This window comes from Lampris incognitus, chromosome 2, assembly GCF_029633865.1.
Source record: "Lampris incognitus isolate fLamInc1 chromosome 2, fLamInc1.hap2, whole genome shotgun sequence".
Lineage (NCBI taxonomy): Eukaryota > Metazoa > Chordata > Actinopteri > Lampriformes > Lampridae > Lampris > Lampris incognitus.
The window spans coordinates 47,597,587-47,623,784 of NC_079212.1; the positions used below are offsets into that span (position 1 = coordinate 47,597,587).

Sequence of the window (26,198 nt, forward strand, 5' to 3'; positions counted from 1 at the left end):
ATATAAAAAAATAGTACAAATAAACATGGATTTTCAGCTATTCATATTGTCAGTAGTGTTACGTCACATTTTCAGAATGGAAAGACGATAACAATTTCAAATCAATTCAAACTAAACTTAACTGTGAACGAATACAGCGACTGAAGAAACAGAAAATCTTTTTAGGCTATTCACCCATCATTTATAAATAAGAACAGGAGCAATCACATCAGCATATCAGTCAGCACATCTATAGCAACAAACAGAATGTACCCCCCCCCCCCCATTTTCTGCCTAATTGTACTTGGCCAATTACCCCACACTTACGAGCCCTTCCAGTCGCTGCTACACCCCCTCTGCCGATCCGGGGAGGGTTGCAGGCTACCACAGGCCTCCTCCCATATATGTGGAGTCGCCAGCCGCTGCTTTTCACCTGACAGTGAGGAGTTTCGCCCGGGGGATGTAGCGCGTGGGAGGATCACGCTATTCCCACCAGTTCCCCTCCCCCCTGAACAGGCGCCCCGACCGACCGACCTACCAGAGGAGGCGCTAGTGCAGCGACCAGGACACATACCCCCACATCCGGCTTCCCACCCGCAGACACGGCCAATTGTGTCTGTAGGGACGCCCGACCAAGCCGGAGGCAACACGGGGATTCGAACCGGCATCCCCGTGTTGGTAGGCAACGGAGCGGTCCGCTATGCTACCCGGACGCCCCATAGAATGTATGTTTACGGAAAAGTCACTTCTGCACTCACTCAGATACATTCATACATTCTGTTTGTTAGCAGGCCAGTCTTTATGAGACAGGGAGATGACGATGTAGGCACAGCAGTAAGCGAGAGACGAAATAAAAGGAGCAATAAAAGTGTTCACAGCACAAATCCACAGCGACCGCAGACATGGAAGGAAGGTGTTACTCAGCTGTATGAAAGGAATCACACACCTATGGGGGGAAAAGAGGGGGGGATAAGGGAATGAGGTATGACAAGCACAAGAGGGAGATAAAGTAGTGTAGATGTGTTAAGCGTGTGGGTTAAAGCAGTGGTGAGAGTGACGCCAGGACAGTGAGGAGTGAGGAAATGATTTAGTGCTTGTGCAATGTTGTGAACTGTCAAGACCGTACATCATTCTGCAGTCCTTGTCACCTAAAGGTCGGAGGTATTTAAAAGGTCAGCCTGAGTAGAAAGGGAGTTTTTATTTATTTATTTATTTATTTGCATTCGTACCAGATATGCAGACAGGCCAGGGTGGCTACGAGAATGCCGGAGATGAGAGCGAAGGGCACCGCGCAGAGCAAGGAGAGGCACTGGTACGTCCAGACACGCGTCAACTCGAACCCCACCACGCTGTGCGCCCACACAGTGTCCATGCTGTGCGGCGTGGCGGGCTCGGCCAGCACGTCACTAACCTCCACCTGTGCAACGGGGAAGAGAGGCAAGGTAACACAGACAGAACACAGACCATCATGGTCAGTAACATCAGATTCACAGAATCTAAACCGTCTCAGGACACTCCCCAAGATCAGCTCATCATCCACAACACAGCAAAGCACATTTTTACAACACCACACACCGCGAAAACTTTCCAGATCATCCATCAATTTCAGGTAGCAAAAATCTACTTTCAAACGAGCCCTTAACATTTTTATAAACACAAACACAGCATCATCATCCCCAGCTTCCTCCAGTCTGCTTCTTCTGCTCGGGTACACGGCCATCTTTGCACTCCCCAGAACGACATTAAGAAGCTGCATTTGGCCTTGTTTTTCCAAGAGTACCTGTAGCCCAGAATGAACATGGGTTTGGAAAAGACCTCCCCCAAACAACCCAAACACATTTTCCAGCAATGTAAACAGTGGCAGCAGTCGACAGCATTCCATGAAGCAATGTAAGACAGTTTCACCATTAGAGCAAAATGGGCAATCATGGCTAACATCAGAATTAATGACAGGGACAAAAGCATCAACAGCCACGATACCATGTAAGACCCTCCACTGCAGGTCTGCAGCTCTTTTGACCAGTGGTGGTTTGTACAGCGCTCTCCACTCAGGACCAACACTGTCCCTCAGACCTAGGTGAGCCCTCCATGGGGTGTCAGGTTTACCATTTAATTTGTCCCTGTGCAGAACTTTCACATACATTTTGTACACCGACCTTCCATTTGGACCCTGAAAAGAAAACACAGAGGGATTCTCACTTTTTAAAAGAGGTCCTGTACAGTCCTTAAAATCTGGGGAAATGTTCATTGAAGGGAAAACATCCTTCTCGTCGGGTCTAACAGAGCCATTATAATGCTGGACCAACAGTGTCCGCTCACCACTTGTGAGAGCTTCCCTCCATTTATTAAGCAGCAGAGTTGACACGAGTTGATCTCAGCTCTAAGCAGGAGGCAAGAGGAGCCACATTGTCCATGTCTGGGCCTGCAAGCTGAACTCCATCACCCAGAGTCACCACATTCGACACACAGAACCGCCTCAGCAGAGTTGGCCCCACTTGACAGACTGCACTGAAATGGATCACATGTATGATTGGTTCCTGGAGCAGCCAAAACAAAGAGCTGTGTTGTCTCAGTCTCTCTTTGTTTAACAAGTTCCACACCTTGAACAGCCCACAGTAGAAGTCAGGTAGGTCCTTGATGTTAAGCTGTTTCAAGTCCATCAAAACCAAACATCTGTCCAGCCCCAGGCCACCTAGCTGACTCAGAATGGTGCAAGCCAGCGGCCTCCACACTAACTCAGCAGGACTATACAGAAACCTTTGCAGGAACTGGAAAAGAACGGTAGCCCCTCTGTTGCTCAGGTGGATCAGGCCCTGCCCTCCTTCAACCTTCGGCAGGTACAGCATACACCGAGGCACCCAGTGCAGTTTGTCCCAGAAGAAGTTGACAAGAAGAGCCTGGATCTTGGACAGCAGGCCTGGTGGGGGGTCAACAACTGACAGGCGATGCCATACATTGGTGATATCAAGTTGTTGACAATCAGGACTCGACCTCTGTAGGACATCTCGGATAAAATCGACTTCCACTTTGCCAACCAACCTTCAATCTTTTCAAGAACATTTTCCCAGTTTTTAAGAACAACAGATTGATCAGCCAGAAACACCCCTAGATATTTCAGCCCCCCCCCCACCTTTCAATTCAACCCCCCAGGCAAATGGAGCTTTTTCTCCAGTATACCCCCAAACACTGACAGCCTCGCTTTTGATCCAGTTAACCTTAGCCGAAGATATTAAGCCAAACTGGACGATGTCCCTCTCCAACATGTCAATATCCTGCTGACTGTTAACCAGAATTACTAGATCATCCGCATAGGCTGACAGTTTTAAGGGTGCACTGCATGCTGGGACAGTTATACCCCGAAGGTCAGATCTGAGTTTGTGTAACAATGGCTCAAATGCTAGGGACTATAACATACCCGAGAGGGCGCAGCCTTGTTTAATCCCCCTTTGCATTTGAAAAGGAGCACTCAAACCACCATTAATTTTCAGCACACTCTGAATGTCACAATACAGAACCTTAAGTTTGCTAATAAAGCCAGAGCCAAAACCAAAGGCCCTCAAAGTGAGCCATAGATATTCATGCTCAACACAATAAAAAGCTTTTTCTTGATCATGAATATGATGCCAGTGTTGAGGCCAAACAGCTTACAGTAGGTCTGGTCACAATGAATCACCTGTCCCATCACTTTACTCAGTCTGGTTGCTAACACCTTTGAGAAGAGCTTATAATCAGTGCAAAGCAGTGACACAGGCCTCCAGTTTTTTATAGACTGCGGGTCACCTTTCTTGGGCAGCAAGGTGAGAACCGCCAGCCTGCAGCTCAATGGCAGACGCCCTCTGGCGAGACTGTCATTTAGCACCGCCAGCAGACCCCCGCCCCCCGATCACGACCAGAAAGATTTGTAGAAACCAACAGGTAGATCATCAATGCCAGGAGCTTTCCCGCTCTGCATACTCTGCAGAGCGGCATAGAGTTCATCAGAGGAGAGAGCTGCTTCCAACTCTACATTGCTCTGCCGGTCCACCTGAGGGAGATCGGTATAAAAACCCTGAGCCACTGCCTGCTCCTCTCTATGCTCACAGCTAAACAGGTTACTGTAGAAGCTGACAGCACACTTACGAATCGCAGTATGGTCAGTCAGCACCCGCCCAGTGTCAGATCTTAAGCTGTGAATGAACCGCTTCTGTCCATTCTTACGCTCCAGGCCAAAGAAAAAGTGTGATGGGACATCCATCTGGGCTACATGTTGAAAGCAGGACCTGACCAAAGCGCCCTGAGCTGAAACACCCAGCAGGTTGGTCAAACGAGACTTTTTCGCTGCGAGTGCCGCAGTATGGTGTTGGTCCCCTGTGGCCTCAGCCGAGCCCCGGAGAGCCTCTACTTCAGACTCCAGAAATTTAACTGAAGTCATTAATGTTCGTGTGACATTCTGAGTGTACTGTTGACACAGTTGTCTTATTTGGACTTTTCCAATATCCCGCCACTGTTGTACAGACACAAAATCAGATATTGTACTCTGGTGGTTTCTCCAAAAACAGACAAAAGTGTACTTGAAGTTTCTATCCTCCAGTAAGGCCGTGTTAAAATGTCAGTAGGGACTACTGGATTTCACACATTTTATGAAGACAGAAACCATTACTAGCGAGTGGCCGGAAAAACCAACAGGCTGATGATGCAACTTTTGAACACGTTAAAGTGATGTTTCAAGCAATAGAAACGATCAAGCCTGGCCATGGACATCAAGCTGTCCTTAACATGTGTCCGGTTGTATTGTCTCTGTTTGTTATGAAACTCTCTCCACACATCACACAGTTCATGAGCCTCAATAAGACAAACCAGATGACTGTGAGAGGCAGCATGAGGCTCTGCATGGTTCCTGTCCAACCTGCTGTCCTCAGTACAGTTGAAATCTCCACCAATGAAGAAATAGTCCTCACTGGTACAATTCTCAATAACCTCATCTAAAACATCCAGGAAGACTAACCTCTCCACTCCCACAACTGGAGCATAAATATCAATAAACACCATTTTTACCTGTTCATACACTGCTGTTAATCTTAACAGGCAGCCTTTAATAACTTCCTCAGACTCGACAGACTGAGGAATAAAATTCCTGGAAAAAAATAATACCAACTGCACCACTGTTCCTGGTTTTGTGACTTAAAAAGGTCTCTCCAGTCCATCCTCTCCGCCAGTCAGCCTCGTTATCAGTGGTACTGTGCGTCTCTTGTACAAAAAGCACATCTAACTTTTTAAGAGCACACAGCTTGAAAAGAGAGGCCCTTTCCCCCCCCAGTCCTCGCCCCATTTAAGTTTAAGCTCCCCCATTGTTATGTCCTCCATAATACAGAAAAGAAGTTGCAAAACAGAAACAAGTGGACAGAGGAAGAATAAATTGAAAAACTTATTCATCGTTCCCTAACTGCTTTCTGACCTTTCGAACTATTTTTTTTCAAACAAAAAGCTTCCTGTTCAGTGAAAGCTTTCTCCCCCAGACCACCAGGACTTCTCAGAAAAGTCTTCACTGAATCAAGGAAGAGTTCAATGGCCAGGGAGTACAGCATCCCAGATAAGAGAGAGAGAGAGAGATGATGATTTCTTTTCATTTATGTTTTTCCAGGAATGTATCCTGTTGACCTGTTTTGTTTTGCTTTGGCAACATTGTAATTAATGCAGTCATGCCAATAACGCATCATTGAATTGAATTGAACTGAGAGAGAGAGAGAGAGAGAGAGAGAGAGAGAGAGATTGAGAGAGAGAGAGAGAGAGAGAGAGATGATGATGATGATGATGATGATGATGAATTCTTTTCATTTATGTTTTCCCAGGAATGTGAATGTTTATCCGAACATACAGAATGTAAGTCTCGTATCATGTCGTCGTAACAAAGGTTTTGTTTTCCCCACTCACAAGATGTGCCTCGTGCTAACAAAACTCACAGCAACTACTGTAACGGCGTCTGTAACCAGACCTGTTGGCAATAATCACAAATCAAGTTTAGACTATTTCTCTGCACTGGGGGGCGCTAGTGTGTTTCTAGGACAGAGCAACGAACTACACGAAAAAAATGACGAGACCAACACGCGTCATAAATAGTCACATGACGCACACGATGACGCGCAAATTATGAGCGGTCATTTTGACCGCTCATGGTCCTTAAAGGTAGATCTTACCATAACTTTTTTTTTTGGCGCAATCGATCTAAAACTCGTTTTAATGCAAATATGTGCACTTTTAGGAGCATTCAGGGAGCGGCGGGTCTGTATCTGTATCTTTGCAGGGAGGAATCGGGTACCTGTAGGTGCCGGTTGATTCCATAAGGGTCTCTGTTTGCAGGAGGGGGCTGTGTGGGTGTGGCAGGGGGTGTGGCAAGGACTGAAGGGAAGGGTGGAGTCGGGGTCTCGGAGGCGAACTCCGGGGGAGGCGGAGGAGTGTTAATCTGTTCTTCGCCATCTTCACCGGCACCACCGCTGTCATCCTCCTCCTCCTCCTCATCGTCATCAATCTTACACTCCACCAGACAATCGTCGCTCACCATCATCGCCATTGCCCCTGCAGGGAGATCTACAGACACTAAGTCCGTTATGTGCATGACGCATGAACACGCATGAAGAAGCAAAGTCCAAGCCCAACTTCAATTCTCCATACACACATTAAGGCGCATGCACGTGCGCGCACACACACCCTATCTGAGCATTGCAAGCGCGTGCTGTGTAACAGAAAGCTAGCCGCTGGAGCGACCACCTGTTCCCCAGACCCCCGAAAAGAAACCATAGCAACACCCTAAATAGACACTGGTCATTTTAAAGGACAACCCGTAAAGCTCAAATCTGTGTGGTTTTTCCATCCCTTGTTGTAGTTTCAGCCAAACGTAGTGTGCAGCAAACACGAGTGGCTGCAGGTATTTTTGCATTGATCACTGTAGTTCATAATCTTTTCGACACTTGCTGACGTATGTGCATGAATTTAAGGTGAAAGAATCATTCTCAAACGAACGCTTCAACAAAGCAAAGGAAAAAAAGTGCATGTGGTGGTTTTTCTTTTTTTTTATCTATCCATGTTTCTGTCATTCAAACACATTCCAGTCAGCTGACAAACTGTATTTGCAAGTGCATGGCTGTCAATGAAGGAAGACGTTGCAATTTATGTGAAACACGTGAAGCAAAGTCACCGCTGATATCACGCAGAACCTACCCTCCTCAGGCTACATACCCCAGTCTGATATTATGCAGAGCTTACCCTCCTCAGGCTACTATATACCCCAGTCTGATATCATGCAGAACCTACCCTCCTCAGGCTATATACCCCAGTCTGATATCATACAGAACCTACCCTCCTCGGGCTATTTCCCCCCCCATCTGATATCATGCAGAACCTACCCTCCTCAGGCTATATACCCCAGTCTGATATCATGCAGAACTTACCCTCCTCAGGCTATATACCCCAGTCTGATATCATACAGAACCTACCCTCCTCAGGCTATATACCCCAGTCTGATATCATGCAGAACTTACCCTCCTCGGGCTATATACCCCAGTCTGATATCATGCAGAACCTACCGTCCTCAGGCTATATACCCCAGTCTGATATCATGCAGAACTTACCCTCCTCAGGCTACTATATACCCCAGTCTGATATCATGCAGAACTTACCCTCCTCGGGCTATATACCCCAGTCTGATATCATACAGAACCTACCCTCCTCGGGCTATATACCCCAGTCTGATATCATGCAGAACCTACCCTCCTCGGGCTATATACCCCAGTCTGATATCATGCAGAACTTACCCTCCTCGGGCTATATACCCCAGTCTGATATCAATGACAAAGAGGGTCTTGCGGAAAGAGAAAGAAAGATAAGCTGCAGGGGAGCACTGCAGTGAGAGTCAATCTGAGAGGTCAGCAGGATCTATTCAGTTGTCAGACACACACACACACACACACACGCAAAAACAGGCACCTAAACTGACTTCAGATAGACTGATGTGCGAATATGGAAGAGTGGCATGTGTATTCATGTGTGTGTGTGCGTTGTCGGTGGCTGTGAGTAGCGATTATTTTAGGAGGAGGAATGGAAGGAGTGAAAGATCATGTTACTGGACTGGGGGATGTCCCCTGCCACTCCTACTGTGAAGCACACACACACACACACACACACACACACACACACACACACACACACACACACACACACACACACACACACACACACACACACAGGCGTGCAGCTAGTGTTAATGGTGAAGAATGGCGTGTGTCTCCACAATCTACGGAGCGTTGTGATGACCAAGCAAAGCGTTGCGTGAAATTAAAAGTATGCCTCGTTGCCCACCGGCACGAGGATCTCCGGTTCGAATCCCCATATTACCTCCGCCCAGATAGCAAAGAATTTTTGGTCCAAATATGGCCCACATCTGCAGCTATCATACGGCCCCCATTCGGCCTTGAATGACGGCGTTGACTCAGGGTGAGTGTGGCTGCCTCAACTCCGCCCCGGGTCATGACATTTGGGCCTCTTCTGGCCCACACAGCGTGTGCCTTCCCTGAAGTCAAGCCTGGCTCATTGAATTTGGGCCACATCTGGCCCACATAGTATGTGCTGTAACCCAAGTCAAGCCCGGTTCATTACATTTGGGCCATATCCGGACCACAAAAAATTTGCCGTAACCCAAGTCAGGCCCGGCTTATGACATTTGGGCCACGTCCAGCCCACACAACAGTTGCCAGTGCCGTAACTGAGCCGTAAGTACCAAAAGTGCCCCAGATTAGACCCAAATGTGTCTGCTGTCTGGGCGGCTTGGTCAGGCGTCCTGTAGTCCACTGACTTCCGGTTTCTACTGCAGCGGCCATACCAGTTTGGACCATCTGGACCATCCTCATAATTGTGGACGTAACTTGATATGTACAACTTGAGACGTTTCCCCCCGTGTGCTGGTAGGTGCGGGTGAAAGTGTGTGGACAGTTGTGTGCAGCATGTGGTTGACATTTATCCATGGTGAATCTCGCAGGCGTCGCGAAAAATATGCCACTGTCAACAGCACGCGCCAACAAACAGGAAACTGGTACGACCGCTGCAGTAGAAACCGGAAGCCGGTGGACTACAGTTATGCGCAGAGCCGAAGCCGGATGTGGGTATGTGTCCTGGTCGCTGCACTAGCGCCTCCTCTGTTCGGTCGGGGCGCCTGTTCGGGGGGGGGGTATAGCGTGATCCTCCCACGTGCTACGCCCCCCTGGTGAAACTCCTCACTGTCAGGTGAAAAGCGGTGGCTGTCGACTCCACATGTATCGGAGGATGCACGCGGTAGTCTGCAGAGAGGGGTGGAGCAGCGGCCGGGACGGCTCAACAGCGGGGGGGGGGGGGGGGTGCCATGTTAAATGCATTCTGGGAAAAACGATTGCTGATGACTCATTGATCATTCATCACATAATCATCTTTATTGTACTTGTTTCTATCACCACATATACAGTTTGACACAGTACGTTTAGTGACATCATCAAACAGTGATCCAGAGTAACAGAGGGTATTCTGATCATAGAAATAGAATTGACGGGAGGGAATTCTACTTCTATGGTTCCGATACTGAAACACAACAAGAGGGCAACGTATGTCAAGTATGTCTCTCGGAGGAAAAAAAAAATAAAGTAAAAAAAAAAAATCACACCACAAGGATCGATAGTAACGACATTATACACCTCATAGCGACGCTCCTGTAACACACTCGAATGGGGTCTGCGGGCGGCGCTCGAGGATAGCCGTCGGCCGGAGTCTCTGGACGGACGTTGCGGAAGTGTCGCTTCACAGTTTGGAACGCGGAGGAAACCCGCGACCCCTCCGCCGCGCGGGCCGCGTCTGGCCCTCGAGGCTAGGACGCGTTTTCCAGTTACGCGAGCTGAAGGGGAGCCGAGCGGACCGTCGCCCTGAGTGAGCCCACCACGCCGAGCCGGCCCGTCCCCCCCGACCCCGACCCCGGGAAAGCCCTGAGATGTGGCCTACACGTCAGGCCATTTATCACATACTAGGGGGAATGTGTTGTTGTGTGTGCGCGCATGTGTGTGTGTGTGTGTGTGTGTGTGTGTGTGTGTGTGTGTGTGTGTGTGTGTGTGTGTGTGTGTGTGTGTGTGTGTGTGTGTGTGTGTGTGTCAGTCTTTGTGAGCATGTGCCGCATGCGTATACGAAATGTTGCGTCCTTCCTCGCCTGAGTCTCCTCCTCACACAACCTTTCTACATGTAAGACGAGTATTTTGTTTTAAACACGGAGTATGCCGACAGCCGGTAACCTGCAAAAGTCTCCCCAAGTGAAATCGGCGTGAAAAGTAAAAGATGTGAAGGCACTCCCAGACACGGGCCCAAGATCAGTTTTTTATCACGATGATGATTATTATTATCATTTCAGAAAGTTTAGAAACTCACAAGGTTCGGCTGATGTCAGTTCTGCCACTAGGGAGCGGCTTAAGTCTCAAGCGACTGACTGAAGTCAGTTTGGTGATGTCACATCCCTGATTCTCCAAAAAAAAAAAAATTACGAAAGCCACCCCAACCAAAACGGAAAGGAAAAAAAAAGCAGAAACCAAAGAGACCTAAAACAGCTGAGCAGTCGGAAAACAGACACACTGGACATTATTTCAATACGGCACAGAAATTAGTGGCACTATGAGATGGCAGAGACGACCATATATCACACACGTGTCAGAAAAATAAATCCACATCTTCATTGAATGCATCATCCTCATCATAATCAGGAATTAATTCATCATTCCATAGTCATCCTTCTCTATTGGTCCACTGGTCTGAAAAGAGCTCGCCCTCTGAGGCCGAACCCGACTTTTTTGGCAGGTTGAGTAACGGAGGAAGTGGAGGAGGAGGGAGGAGGAGGAGCGGTGGCAGCTGTGGCCGACGGCAGGGGAGGCTGGCGAGACAGCAGCTCCTTAAAGACAGAGTTCATCTGGCGACTTATCATCTCCTGTGTTAGGCAAAGATATGGAAAGAGTGGGTGTGAGAGGGAAAAAGAGAGAGCCACCGAGAGAGAGAGAGAGAGAGAGAGAGCGAGAGAGAGAGAGCAGAGAGCAGGAGAGGACAGTGAATGGAGAGAAATTGAGACGGACAAAGAGTGGAGAAAGCGAATGATAAGATAAAATGTACTTTATTATTAATCCCCATGGGGAAATGTATCCTCTAACCCATCCCAACACGCACTGTAGCAGTGTGCAGGAGCAGTGGGCCGCCATTGTGCGGCGCCCGGGGACCAACGCCAGTTCTTCTTGCCATGCCTCAGTCAGGGACACAGACAGGAGTATTAACTGATGCATGTCTTCTGATGGATGGATATGTAGCACAGTGGTGCAGTGGTTAGCGCGGTCGCCTCACAGCAAGAAGGTCTTGGGTTCGAGCCCCGGGGTAGTCCAACCTTGGGGGTCGTCCCGGGTCGTCCTTTGTGTGGAGTTTGCATGTTCTCCCCGTGTCTGCGTGGGTTTCCTCCAGGTGCTCCGGTTTCCTCCCACAGTCCAAAAACATGTAGGTCAGGTGAATTGCCAGTACTAAATTGTCCCTAGGTGTGAATGTGTGTGTGTGTGTGTGTGTGTGTGTGCGTGTGTGTGGGCCCTGTGATCGTCTGGCAGACTGTCCAGGGTGTCTCCCCACCTGTCGCCCAATGACTGCAGGGATAGACTCCAGCATCCCCGTGACCCTGAACAGGATAAACGGTTTGGATGATGGGTGGATGGATGTCTTTTGATGGTGGGAGGAAACAGGAGCACCCAGAGGAAACCGATGCAGACACTGGGAGAACATGCAAACTCCACACAGAAAGGACCTGGGACGGCCAGGGATTCGAACCCAGGAGCTTCTTGCATTGAGGCAACAGTGCTAACCACTGGGCCACCGTGCTGCCCTAAACACTGACATTGCCCTAAACGTGAACATTTCTGGAGGGGATATGTTACAGACCTGTGTCCTGCTTTATTCAGCTCTTTGTAACTGTATTTGAAGGAATGCCTTGCACAACAGACACAGAAATGACTCAAGATGGGTGCTGTTGCATTTTCTAAAAGGAGGAAACTTTAGAATTGTGCGAAAGCTTCTTGAAATGACCAACGCTAACACGCATGGGTGATATCAGATTAGATGAACTACAGACCTTGTCCATCGGTGCTCGCTCTGTCAGCCCTGCCGGGGGTTTTTCCGTGACTCTGATATTCCCCTGTCTCAGGGTGTCCAGAGTGTGTCTGCGGTCCTGGGTTCTGAGAGAGCGGGGGTGGGGGTGGCAATTAGGAAAAGGGAAGTGGTGAAGAGGAGGTAAAACATCTTGGCGTGTTGGCAGACATAGAGACAGAAAGACAGACAGAATATAGGCCAGGTTGGAATTCATATTACTTTATGTTATCTAATGACTATTAGAGAGGTAGTAAAGCTTTCTGAATATTGTTGAGCTGTTGGTATGTCCCTAGGACCATAACACTCATGGCCCTGGTAATAAATTCAACAAAAAGCAAGACCACGTCACATGGCCGCTTTGAGAGAAAATCTGTCTTTCCTCCACGGTAAAACAAACATTACTATCAACCCCCCGATTTACCTGTTCATATGGGGGCATCAAGGACACTGAAACCCTACAGTGCATTGCTAACCCATGTGGGGTCCAGTGCATTTGACCGATGCAATGAGTCCAAAGTCTGGGTAGACTTTAAGAAGCTGGGGCGAGATGTTCTACTACAACACTGCCACCTTCACAGTCATCCCACGCCACCATCACAGTCATCCCACACCACCATCACAGTCATCTACATTTACACCCCTTTTTTTTATCATTTTTCTATATAGGAGTGGGCTGAGACAGACCAGCCTACCACCACCAGAACACTACAATGGTTACCCCTGTTCCTGCCAAAATTCCCCCTCGTACTGTTCATAGTATTCGAGCTACAGCCTTCCTCATCCCCCAAAGACCATGTCTGCATAGCCCATCTCATCTCTCTGCTTGCGGTGGGGGTAGAAGGTTCTGTGCCGAGGCTCTTGCAGAGTATTCCACTTGAGTGCTGCACGTGAGCTGTAGAAAGTGGACTGACTGAAGAGGCTCTCCTCTGGGCTTTTTCAGCATGGTTTAAACCTTGCAGGTGCAATCTTATCCAGAAAGGACTGGCGTGGGTGCAGGTTTTTGTTCCAACCACGCAGCTTCACGCCTAAGTCTACGAATCAACCAGTAGATCCTTTCTATGCATTTTAAATTGTAGAATTGACTCTTCTCCTGTTCCCATCATATCAAGCCACTCATGGCTTAAAACCCATGATCTCCACATTGACTGGTCTTCTGGCTCCTTTGTGGATTGGAGCACTTTCTGCTTTAAATTCTCTCTCCACTGCCTCACCTTCATCCGTCACACTGTCCTCTGGTTTTGATGAATTCCTCCGGAGTATCTGGACCTCAAGGAGGTCTTAAGAAAGTGTAGGGCTAGGACTTCTCATCTTCACAATCCTTACGGTTATGCCATCGATCTACTGCCTGATACCGCACAGCCCAACGGACACCTACTCTCTTACTAGTCCAGACTTGGAAGCCGTGGAGAAATACATCAAGGAGTCACTCAGTCTTGCATGACCAGGCACTCTCCGACATCGCCGATCTAATTTGCCCCTACACAACATCCAGGTCACTTAGGTCATCTGATAAATGTTATTGTCCGTATCTTGTACCAGGCTCAAAACCAAAGGTGATCAAGCTTTCACAGTATTTGCCCTAAACTGTGGAATGCTTTCCCCTTGGATTTGTGGTCTGTTGACTCTTGGCAAACTCACCTGTTTAGTCTGGCTTGTGTGTTATCTTTGTCTAATTTGTGCATTGCTTGTTACTGTTTGGCTTATGTAATCTGTTTATCTTTTAAATATTTATCTTAATTAATTAATTAATTAATTTATTTGGATCCCCCCCTTTCCCCCCCAGTTATATCCGGCCAATTACCCCACTCTTCCGAGCTATCCCGGTCACTTCTCCACCCCCTCTGCCGATCCGGGGAGGGCTGCAGACTACCAACATGCCTCCTCTGATACATGTGGAGTCGCCAGCCGCTTCTTTTCACCTGACAGTGAGGAGTTTCACCAGGGGGACGTAACGCATGGGAGGATCATGCTATTCCCCCGAGTCCCCCCCCCCCCCAGGGGCCCCGGCCAACCAGAGGAGGCACTAGTGCAGCAACCAGGACACATACCCACATCTGGCTTCCCACCAACAGACACAACCAACTGTGTCTGTAGGGATGCCGATCAAGCCAGAGGTAACACGGGGATTTGAACTGGCGATCCCCGTGTTGGTAGGCAAGGGGATAGACTGTCATGCCACCCCGACGCCTAAATATTTATCTTTATATTATTATTATTAATATTATTATTATTATTATTATTATTGTTTTTCTTTTCTTTCATTGAGTAGCACTTTATGACTCTGTTTTTGAAAGGTTCTGTATAATAAACTTGACGTGACTTGACTTGTCTATCTTGATGTCATCGTAATATTCTCAAGGTAGCTTCAGGAATGAAGTGCCCCCATCCAGGGTTAGTAGTTGTGTCAGGAAGGGCATCGGCCATAACATTTTGCAAAATCATTATGTGGATTGACAAGACTATACTGGATTGATCGAGGCGCCGTATGGGATCAGCCGAGGCCTGGCTTAACAACAGCCGGTATTGGTGCTGTGCCCTCACAGAGTACTGATGGAAACTGTAAAATCTTATGTGGTGACCCCTGAGAAACAGGGAACAAGCCGAAACAAGAAGAAGAAGAAGCTTCAAGAACACATCCAGGGCAGGACGGTGGTGGCTGCGTGGCCCTTAATTCTCTTAAGTAGTTTCACCTTTTCCTGGGGTTTACCAATTTCTACTGTTGTTTCATCAGGAATTACAGCTCTGTCAGCTCTTATCTCTCTAGTCCCACATTTTACTTGTTCTCCTGACCTCTGAGGCAGTTAAGGCCTTCCAGGAACTCAAACGACTCTTCACCACCACTCCCATTTTCATCCACGCTGATCCCTCTCTCCAGTTCATGATGAAGGTGGATGCCTTGGATGTGGGGATGAGGGCTGTCCTCTGTCATCACTATCCTAAGGCTCAGAAGCTCCATCTGTATGCACTCAACTCCTGTCAGTCCTCCACTGCAGAGTGAAGTCATGACATAGGCAAGAGGGAACTACTCATGGTGAAGCTGGGACTCAAAAAGTGGTGGCACTGGCTGGAGGGGGGAAACAGCTATTTCTGGTTTGGACTGACCATAAGAACTTGGCGTATATTCAGAATGCCAAATGCCTCAATTTACACCAGGCCCGGTGGGCTCTCTTCTTCAGTCCCTTCCACTTCATTATCTTATCACCACAGTACCAACAATTCCAAACCTGATGATCTCTACTGTCAGTTTGCCTCGGCTCAGGACACCTGCTTCCCAGAACCTTTCCTCCCAACCTCCAGCATTGTTGCTGGGAGGTGAAGTCCAAGTTCAAGGCTGCTCAGCAACAACAGACCGTACTAGGTACAGGACCTCCCAACCGTCTTTTTGCTCCGGACTCTGTGTGCTCCCTTGTTCTCCAGTGGGGGCACAGCTCTAACCTTTGCCAACCTGGGATCTAACACACCGTTGTTTTCCTGTGACAGCCATTCTGATGACCTACGATGGAGAGGAACTTCTCTTTCTTTTCAGCCTGCTCTACGTGTGCTGAGAACAAGTCTCCTCATCAACCCCCCTCTCCTGCAGCCCTTTTCTGTCCCTCATCACCCGTGGTCCCATTTAGCTCTGGACTTTGTCACTGGCTTACGTCCCTCTGATGGCAACACCATAATCCTCACAGTAGTCGTCCATCTCTCCAAATCTGCCCATTAAATCCCCTTGTCTAAATTACCCACTGCCGAGGAAACTGTGCAATTCATGACTCAGCATGCTTTTAGGATCCACTGTCTACCCACCAACATCATCTCTGACCAAGACCCATAGTTCTCTTCCCTGCTCTGGAAAGCTGTCTGTTCTCTCCTGGGCTCCTCTGCTAGCCTGTGGTCTGATTTCCACCCCCAGAATAATGACTGGATGGAGTGGGCCAATCAAGACCACCCTATCAGCTATGCACAGATTGACCCACAACCCTCGGGACCCTTGGGTCGGGTGGGTTCGGGTAAGCTTACTAAAAAAATATCAGGGGTTCGAGCAGGCGGGTCAAAAAGTGACCAAGCAGTGCTCGGAGTAAATTATTTATAACTTCCAGAAACATTGCATGCAATAGGCGAGGCTGTGCATTACTAGTCCACTTTCCCCTCCCCTCTCTCTGTCACTCTCTCTCTCTGTCAAACACACACATGCATGCACGCAAGCAGCTTTATCATCAATTTGCGATGGTGGATTTGGTCAATGCATGTGTTTTAGAGTGCTGAGGCTTCACCTAAGAGTATGAATTATTTCCCTAAGTGGTATCCGTAGCTTTTGCTTACACTGCCAACTCTTTTTTTGGTCAGAAAGAAGAGGCTTGTGTGTGTGTGTGTGTGTGAGTGAGAGAGAAAGAGTTCATGTCTTCATGTGAGGATGAGCAGATGGACGGATGGATGGAATTGTGGACGTAACTTGATATGTGCAACTTGAAACTTTCCACCCGTTTGCTGGTAGATGCAGGTGAAAGTTTGTCGACAGTTCTGTGCATGTGGTTGACATTTCTCCATGGTAAATCTTGTAGGCATCACGAAAAATATGCCATTGTCAATAGCACACGCCAACAAACAGGAAACTGGTATGACTGCTGCAGTAGAAACCGGAAGTCAGTGGACTACAGCTATGCTCAGAGCAGATTACCCCTCGTGTGTGTATATAAGTCAGTCTCCCTTGTCAATAAGTGCTTGTCATTGCCTGTATGTCCTAAACTGCTAACCCTCGGTGTTGGTTTTCGTATGTATGGTGATGGTGTAGCTTTTCCCACATCCAGCTCCTCAGTAAAATCTGCCTGTTGTTGATCTTCATCTCGTTTCTCGTCTGGTTTGCTGCATTTGAGTCCAGCCTGTAACCTCCAGTGTCACAGTGCATGAGAGAGTCTTACCCTGGCAGGTGATGTGTGGCAGGGGAGGTTGGGGGCTTTCGGATAGGACTCCCATCGCTTGCTCTCTGTCGCCCTGGCAACGAAGCGCTGTCGCTGTTCACCCGCATCCTGTTGAAATGCAAACCCAAACTTTGCTCTCTGTGTTTGTGTATGCAGGCACTCGTGTGTACATGTCTGCTGGGGCTGGCATGTTTATCTGTGCTCACTTGTGTGTGAGAGAGAGGGTTTTGGGATATACCTTGTAGTACTCTCTGTTTGTGAGTCCTCTACTGTCAGGTTGCCAGTGCTGCCTCCACCTCCCCCCTCCTCCCTCTTCCCTCGCTCTGACCTGGAGCAGAAGACAAGAGAGGGAGAATTTCACTACGGATATATTTCCCTTTATTAACTAAACTTAGCACAAAAAGTAAGGAAATGTGTGTTTGGTAGATTATTTCTTTGTTGTAACAATGCTTCTTGGCAATAAATTTTATATCAGGCACCTGATTGTCAGCACCTGGGGTACCAGAGGCTCAAAACAAGATTCAATAGCAACAGCAAAATAAGCTGTTTGGCATTGGCAGAGAAGATTTGGCAAATTTTTCATGGACGCAACCCACATACTCAGCTCTGCTGCTCATCCCACAAATGCATGTTCCTTACACACGTGGCCCCATTTAAAAGGGGAATAAACAGGCTTTCCAACGGTATAAGATTTATTGCCAAGAAGCATTGTTAAAACAAAGAAATAATCTACCAAACACACATTTCCTCACTTTTTGTGCTAAGTTTATATCTCAGCTTGTTTTTTTGTTCTTCTTCTTTTTAAGGGATTTAAGTTGTGAAAATATGTCAGAAGCAGAAATATGAAGTAAAATAGATTTTAGGTAAAATTTCACTGTCAAGCATCTTAAAAATAAAGCTACGACAGAAATAACTCAATTTCATTTTCTGTGAACAAGTGTCAAACGTGATCTGCACGCTTCTGGATCCCACCGAGGCCACCAATGTAACTGAGCTATTTTCTCGCCTGGTGCGGGATTCGATCCGAGTTGAAATCCCACTACAAGGTGACATCGCTGACCGCTCGACTAAAGGAGCCGACTATTGTCAGTGTATGTTTGAACTTCCTTGGAGTACCAGATGCACAGAACAACCAAGGCCATTGGATTTTTAAAGTTTAATAACTTTTTTGGGGGGGGGGGGTGGATAGAGACCTGCCACTCCCTGAATTCTCCTAAAATTGCATATATTTGCATTTAAAATGACATTTAGATCAATTGCATGCACAAAAAAGTTATGAAAACGACCATGAGCGGTCAAAATGACCCTCTCGTAATTTGCGTGTCATGTGACTATTTATGACGTGTGTTGGTCGCGTCACCTCCTTCGTGAAGTTCGTTGCTCTGTCCTAGAAACACACTAGCGCCCTCCAGCGCAGAGAAATAGTCTAAACTTGACTTGTGATTATTTCCAACATGTCTGGTTACAGACGCCGTTACAGACGCACCATGACTACCACAGAGGCGCTGCAGTATTTACAGGCGTTGGACAGCGGCCATTTTAAATTGTTTGAAACAGTATTAATGTTGGTAAAATGTTAATGTTGTGTCAGTTAGTTTCTTAACATACTAACATATGTAATGCATTAATATCTAAACTGGGTATTTATCTTGACAGAATATAGAGTTTAAAAACCGTGGCGGTCAAAATGACCGCCCATGGTTGTTCTAGTTGTTTTTTAAGTTCCAGTCGTTGTTTGGGACTGTTTCAACATTTATTTTCAGTTTTATTTTTACATTTCACGTTTTATATGCCTTGCTTTGTTTGTTAGATTAGCAATATGTGTTTTCCGTTTTGTTTTTCAGGTAATATTTTCAGTCTTTCAATTTTGCTATTCAAGTTCAACCATGTCTCTCTGAAGTTTAAATTGTTTAAAAATAGTATTATAGTTGTTAAAATGTTAATTTTGGTGTCAGTCGTTTCCTAACAGACATACTAACATACGCAATGCATTAATATCTCAACTGGGTATTTATCTTGACAGGATATAGAGTTTAAAAACCGGCCTTCATTTTGACCGGCCATGGTCGTTTTAGGTAGGAGTGAAATCTTAACCAGAACAGGATGTGTCTGGCATTTAATGGAGAAAATAATAAATTGATGAACTCGTAATTGTCTTGACTGCCATCTATGGTACTGTATCTGTCCTCTATGGCAAACGTCACTCGAGTGATACTTTGGTAAGCTAGGGGAAAAAATGTAAAAATGAATTGCAAAATAAAATCTGACTAAACCTGAGGTTTACTCTTAAGACAAGATAGATCCAAGGGGGGGATGAATTTCACAACCTGGCACCCAGGCTGTATCAAACACCTTCACGTGCCCACAGGATTTAACATGTATTACTATGTGTAATGCGTTCTTCGTATTGAATTTAGTACTGAAAGTGTACAAAAACCAAAATACCACTCACCCATCCAGTACGCTGATGTATTTATGAGGGATGAGGCCCTTAACCCCGCCCACCTCCCCTCTCCACCAATCAGAAGAGGCCTTGCTGTGAAGTATGAGAAGTTCCCCCTGTTTGAAGGACAGCTCAGCTGGAGACCTTGCCACGTAGTCAAACATGGCCACCGCCTCCCATTCTGCACGTGCACACACACACACACACACACACACACGGTTAGACACTGTAAATGTTGCGTGTAGTTGAAGTGTGCTTACACGTGTTTGTATACTCACCCTCCTCACTGTGCATGTGCTCCGTCTCGCCATCCCCCTCCTCTGTGATTGGCTCACTGCAGAGAAGAAGAAGAGAGAAAGTTGTGTGTCCGACGCACTTCCTCTTCTCATTTACAGCCCGAGTCAGCACCATACCACAGCTTTGCTGAATCACATGTTCCTCTTTGGACACTTCATACTTTACACTTGAGTTTGTGATTATTAAAGCGTTTGTCTTCTGAAGATACTAAATATTTAAAACATGCCGACTTGGATATTTTTGTTTCTTTTCTTCTTTTTTGTGAGTGGAGCATGGAGGCTCAGTAGGTTAATGAGGCATGCCACAGCTCTGCCCCCCCCCCCCCGCTTTTCTCCCCAGTTGTATCCGGCCAATTACCCCACTCTTCCGAGCCGTCCCGGTCGCTGCCCCACCCCCTCTGCTGATCCGGGGAGGGCTGCAGACTACCACATGCCTCCTCCCATACATGTGGAGTCGCCAGCCGCTTCTTTTCACCTGACAGTGAGGGGTTTCACCAGGGGGACGTAGCTCATGGGAGGATCACGCTATTCCCCCCAGTCCCCCCCCCCCCGAACAGGCGCCCCGACTGACCAGAGGAAGCGCTAGTGCAGCGACCAGGACACATACCCACATCCGGCTCCCCACCTGCAGACACGGCCAATTGTGTCTCCGAGCAAGCCAGAGGTAACACGGGGATTCGCACCGGCGATCCCCATGTTGGTAGGAGGCGGAATAGACTGCCACGCTACCTGGATGCCCCGGAGCAACATTTTTGGACTATATGTTTAACACAAAGTGGACCCATTATTCAAATAAAGGGGTTTCCTCCATTTCAAGGATATACTTATCTATAGACTGCAGGCCTACCCCTTACAAGGGGACATGATTTCAGCACATATCTGAGTAACTGTTTGGGTTTTTTGATGCTCAGATAAAACACTGGACAGAACCAGAAGCATCTCTCTGGTATCAGTCCAAAGACAGACGGTGTAACGTCACAGGTCTTTCCATTGTAACTGACAGTCTACATTGTTTAGCCAAATAGAACATTTTTTTTTAATGCTGGACCAAATCACAGGCCTTGTGCTGTGAAATGTCAAAAACTGCTAGATATGCAGTTTAACAGGACAAGTTAACAAGGTCTAGGAAAGCGAACAAGTTCAAAATTAGAGATTCCTGCGGAAACAGTCAATGCCGGAGACCATGTATTTATTTTTTATCAAGTGTCAGCTTTTACAAGTAGTATTTAAAACTGCATAGAAAGGCCATTGTCTCTGCATAATATGGTGCAATGCAATGGTTGTAATGCTGCATTATAACAAGACTAGGTCAAAACCTGGTACATAGCTGGACCATGTAGGTTCAATTCTCTAAATTGTGGTCAGTTTGTTACAGGGATAGTCAGGGGTAGTGTCTACAATGTGACTTCCTGGATATGAAATGGTCATCTGCAGCATATCACATGATATGGTTAAGACAGTTCGAGTAAAAAAAAAGAAGTTATAAATGCAGTTGGAAGAATTACTCCTACTCCTACTACTGCTACTACTACTACTTTCGGCTGCTCCCATTAGTGGTCGTCACAGTGGATCATCTGTTTCCATCTCTTCCTGTCCTCTGCATCTTCCTCTGTCACACCAGCCACCTGCAGGTCCTCCCTCACCACATCCATAAACCTCCTCTTTGGCCTTCCTCTTCTCCTCTCCCCTGGCAGCTCCATATTCAGCATCCTTCTCCCAATATACCCAGCATCTCTCCTCCACACATGTCCAAACCATCTCAATCTTGCCTCTCTTGTTTTGTCTCCAAACCGTCCAACCGGAGCTGTCCCTCTAATGTACTCGTTCCTAATCCTGTCCTTCTTCATGACTCCCAATGAAAATCTTATCATCTTCAACTCTGCCACCTCCAGCTCCACCTCCTGTCTTTTCATCAGTGCCACTGTCTCCAAACCATACAACATAGCTTGTCTCACTACCATCTTGTAAACCTTCCCTTTAACTCTTGCTGGTCCCCTTCTGTCACAAATCACTCCTGACACTCTTCTCCACCCACTCCACCCTGCCTGCACTCTCTTCTCCCCCTCTCTTCTGCACTCCCCGTTACTTTCAACAGTTGACCCCAAGTATTTAAACTCATCCACCTTCGTCACCTCTACTCCTTGCATCCTCACCATTCCACTGTCCTCCCTCTCATTCACACATAGGTATTCCATCTTGCTCCTACTGACTTTCATTCCTCTTCTCTCCAGTGCATACCTCCACCTCTCCTGGCTCTGCTCAACCTGCACCCTACTCTCGCTACAGATCACAATGTCATCCGCAAACATCATAGTCCACGGAGACTCCTGCCTGATCTCGTCCGTCAAACTGTCCATCACCATTGCAAACAAGAAAGGGCTCAGAGCCGATCCCTGATGTAATCCCAGCTCCACCTTGAACCCATCCGTCTTTCCAACCACACACCTCGACTCTGTCACACTTCCCTCATACACACATCCTCACAGAGTGAGTCTTCGAAAAACGAGAGATATCTGCAGATAGAAACAGATGAACGAGGCGGGGGAGTTAACAGATAACTAGAATACTTATAATTACAATTAAATCAAATTCTCTTTTGGATGTCTGATTTGAAAGATAATTTGATTGAATTGTAATTATAAGTATTCTAATTATCTGTTAACTCCCCCTCCTCTTTCATCTGTTTCTATCTGCGGATATCTCTCGTTTTTCGAAGACTCGCTCTGTATTGCGTGTTTTGTCATAGTGACTGTTATTATTTCTGTCCAGCAGTAGCCTGGAGGGGAATTATGTGTGTGTGTGTGTGTGTGTGTGTGTGTGTGTGTGTGTGTGTGTGTGTGTGTGTGTGTGTGTGTGTGTGTGTGTGTGTGCGTGCATCTTTCCATGGCTAATCTCGCAAACTACTGGACCTATCAGCCTAATTTGTTTTTTGGTGCATAGTCATAACTGTATGATGAAGAACCTCGTGGTGTTGTGGTGATTCAACACCTTTGAAGAACGTTTGTTCTCCCTCTCTTCACTCACTCTCTAACTCGCTCGACCAACGCTGCTTTCTTCTGGCCTGCTCAGTCTCTCCAGCCTGCTTTCGAGTCTTCTTAGCCGCTGCTAGCTAATGCATTAAGTGAACTATCTACTCGCTCTCTGGTTAGCATAATTTGGTGCCACATCAATCATGTGTGGCCTAAGACTACAGAAAAAACTGTATTCCTGCCTTGTTCCCCAACTGTGTCAGTTAACCAATAACTTTTTCATGTAACTTCACAGCTTCTACCCCATCACAATTGAGTTTACCACAATAGGCAGGCAAAGTGGAGGTGTAAAGTGACCTGTATTAATGCTTTTATTATCTTCGGGAATGAAAAATTCTTTGTATGCTGTGCCAAGAGCTGGCAATACCCAGCATAACCCATGCTAACTCCCCCCCCCCCATTTTCTCCCCAATTGTATTTGGCCAATTACCCCACTCTTCTGAGCAGTCCCCGTCATTGCTCCACCCCCTCTGTCGATCCGGGGAGGGCTGCAGACTACCACATGCCTCCTCCGATACATGTGGAGTCACCAGCCGCTTCTTTTCACCTGACAGTGAGACGTTTCGCCAGGGGGACGTAGCGTATGGGAGGATCACGCTATCCCCCTCCCCCAGACCAGAGGAGGCGCTAGTGCAGTGACCAGGACACATACCCATGTCCGGTTTCCCACCCGCAGACACGGCCAAATGTGTCTGTAGGGATGCCCGACCAAGCCGGAGGTAACATGGGGAATCGAACCAGCGATCCCCATGTTGGTAGACAACGGAATAGACCGCCACGCAACCTGGACACCCCCCCCCCCGTGCTAACTTCTTATACTACCTCAGAACTTCCGCTTCAAAAATCTGAGATCAATGTGAACCAATCAAATCTCACCAGTACTCCTGCTCCAGGGTCATGTGCTTCTCATAGACTGGACCCGGCAGCTCCGATTGGCTGGGAAAGATGATGTCATGCTGAAGGATCATGGTCTTGACGAGGTCATTTACTTGTGGTTGCCTTGCAACAGCATCGCCAGACTCCAACCCCCTCAGCAGACTTGGACCAAAGCAGACGGCCAAGTTGTAGGGCTGCATCATGTTCTCGTCACTGTACTGGGATACGCTAGAGTCAACAAATACACACATCCACACAAATAAGCACACATTATGCACAAATGCAAACAGACACACATTCATTTTATTCTTAAAATTGTAAAATAAGAAAAATAGTCACACAAATGGTAATTTAACGGCCGTAGCAGATATTAACACCCGACCCCAGATTTCAACGGCGGCTTACTGATTGAGGAACGCAAACAGGTAGCGCATCACGATGAGGAGAGGCCTTGGGAAGGTCGAGACAATCACCTTAATCTGGCACGCTCTCTCCGTCAACCCCTCTATTTCTATCAGAGATGAGAGAGCAATAGAAACAGAGAGATGCTGAGATGGGGGGGGGTGAAACCTTGGGGGAGACCAAATGGCAATAGACACAGACAATGTTGTCAGACTTAGTTCCTGCACAACATCTCACTACAGTACAATAAATGGGATTTCTCCAGGTTGTCAGCCCATGGTGTTGAGAGAAGCTTGTCAAATCTTGACCGAGCTTCATATTTTACAAACTGCACCGGAATAACACTCACACAAACTGTTAAAACAGCATGAAATTATACTGATAACCCCTTCATGAGATTGTTGGGTTGATTCATTTAGCAGTATTCACCCTTTGCAGACACGTCACAATTATCACGTGATGAGGGAGACTGCGCCATGACGGATGGCAGTAAGTGATAGACGGGAAATTCAAAAGCGAACAACAAAAACAAACAAAATATTGGGACGGATGAGTAGCTATTATAGTTTAAATTTAAGTGATGGCTATCAATAGTCAGAGTAATGTTGTGGAGTTGTCCTGTGAAGTGAGGCACCTTGGAGGATGGCACAAAGAGCGATATGTGGAGAAGCTAGCGATAGCAGGGTTAGCTACCGACCCGTACCTTCTTCCTACCGATGTGTTCACGGATCTAGCAAAACCGTCCCCTCTGCCCGAGTTCATTCCACACGATCTGTACCACTATGTTACCAATGGAGTGTCCCCATACACAGGTGCTGACCTAAAAGCATACAAAAGTCTGGATGCTGACCAGTTCTTTGTAGCTGGTTGGGTTACAGAACCGCGGCGCTACGCTCACAGCAGGGGGATGTACCTCATAATGGCAAAGGTAAGACATAGCTAGCCAGCTGTGTATGTTTTTAACCTGTTTCCCCTAGGATGCCATCAAAACTCAAGTCGACTGTAACCAAAAGCAGCTCATACTTTCCTCGCCATTTCATAGTAGGTTACACAGTCTTGCCATCTAGCTAGCATTTGGGTCATCCCATAGAAAGTGTTAAGTTTGATAGCATAATAAAACTGTCAGTAGTGTTTTCAGTGTCTGAAGCCACTGCTTCAAGTGTACTGGTTAGCATGAAGCAAAATACAATTAAATACTAAATATACAATTTGTATATTTTTAGCTGTTTTTGTTAAATTGCAATAATTTTCTCATGTCCACTCTGACCATTTCTCACATTCATGTAAGGTAACGCTTAAAAAATATCACATAAATCTCAGACTTTTATTGTTCTTATGAACAAAAATACTTCCCTCTTCATATGAAATGTGTTAATTAAATTAAAAATGCATAATTTTTGGTTAAAATATACTATATATATATATATATATATATATATATATATATAGTCAGTTCAGGTTCAGGCCTTGCCTGTTGGCACACTGCACGGCACAGCAGGAAATCACCATCGTACCATAAAAGTAAAATAAAAACTAGCTTCAAACAACGAAATGTCGAACTATAGCTAACGTGCCTGCTTGTCTTAAATTTGACGCCCAAGTCTTCCCCGCGAGTGGGACGTGACGTCATGTGCAAAGGGTCAATAGAACGTCTATTTCTGGACAGCAGACGAACAACATTCAGTAGTAGTAGTAGTAGTAGTAGTAGTAGTAGTAGTAGTAGTAGTAGTAGTAGTAGTAGAAGGCCCAGCTGCAGCAATATTACAGCTATTTCCTGAACTCAGGTGTGGGTCATCAATGCAGTCACAATACATTCAAAATATAAGAAAAGGGACCGATGGGTTACAGTTGTATTGTTATAAATTCCAAATGAACCCAGTGTTTCTTCTCCTGTTTCATAAGCTGTTGTTTTGCTGCAGTTGTTTAGGGTAACCACTTTCTTACTCGCATTTAAAGTTGCCTTAGCAGCATTAATCTACTACTACTACTACTACCAGTACTACTACTATTACCACTACTACTATTTTCGGCTGCTCCTGTTTGGGGTCACCACAGCGGATCATCCTTTTCCATCTCTTCCTGTCCTCTGCATCTTCCTCTGTCACACCAGCCACCTGCATGT

General features: G+C 46.8%; 2 protein-coding genes across 2 annotated transcripts in view; both read right to left on the reverse strand.

The window, feature by feature from the left end:
* Positions 1 to 747: 747 nt before the first annotated feature.
* cav4b (caveolin 4b) lies at positions 748 to 7,845 on the reverse strand. The gene is made up of 4 exons (XM_056299908.1): positions 7,767 to 7,845; positions 6,275 to 6,543; positions 1,209 to 1,396; positions 748 to 925 (listed from the first exon to the last, which is right to left on the reverse strand). Exons 2-4 carry the CDS (start codon positions 6,524 to 6,526, stop codon positions 748 to 750), a joined length of 618 nt encoding a protein of 205 aa, XP_056155883.1. The 5' UTR covers positions 6,527 to 6,543; positions 7,767 to 7,845.
* Positions 7,846 to 9,402: 1,557 nt separating this feature from the next.
* The window catches only part of arhgap4b (Rho GTPase activating protein 4b), an 88,646-nt gene continuing 71,850 nt past the window's right edge, over positions 9,403 to 26,198 (reverse strand). The window contains exons 17-24 of the mRNA XM_056272951.1: positions 24,080 to 24,185; positions 23,675 to 23,902; positions 19,752 to 19,807; positions 19,483 to 19,654; positions 17,269 to 17,358; positions 17,031 to 17,138; positions 12,113 to 12,215; positions 9,403 to 10,939 (exon numbers count right to left, since the gene is read on the reverse strand). Coding sequence (XP_056128926.1) covers positions 10,751 to 10,939; positions 12,113 to 12,215; positions 17,031 to 17,138; positions 17,269 to 17,358; positions 19,483 to 19,654; positions 19,752 to 19,807; positions 23,675 to 23,902; positions 24,080 to 24,185 — 1,052 coding nt within the window. The 3' untranslated portion in view covers positions 9,403 to 10,750. The remainder of the gene's footprint in view (positions 10,940 to 12,112; positions 12,216 to 17,030; positions 17,139 to 17,268; positions 17,359 to 19,482; positions 19,655 to 19,751; positions 19,808 to 23,674; positions 23,903 to 24,079; positions 24,186 to 26,198) is intronic.

Excerpts from the sequence above, each read along its gene's own strand:
- cav4b (XM_056299908.1), bottom strand. The coding sequence starts at position 6,526 with ATGGCGATGATGGTGAGCGACGATTGTCTGGTGGAGTGTAAGATTGAT. Across the intron at positions 1,397-6,274 it reads GAATCAACCGGCACCTACAG|GTGGAGGTTAGTGACGTGCT; the intron begins GTACCCGATTCC and ends CCCGTTGCACAG. Across the intron at positions 926-1,208 it reads CTGGCCTGTCTGCATATCTG|GTGTGTGATTCCTTTCATAC; the intron begins GTACGAATGCAA and ends TTCCCCCCATAG.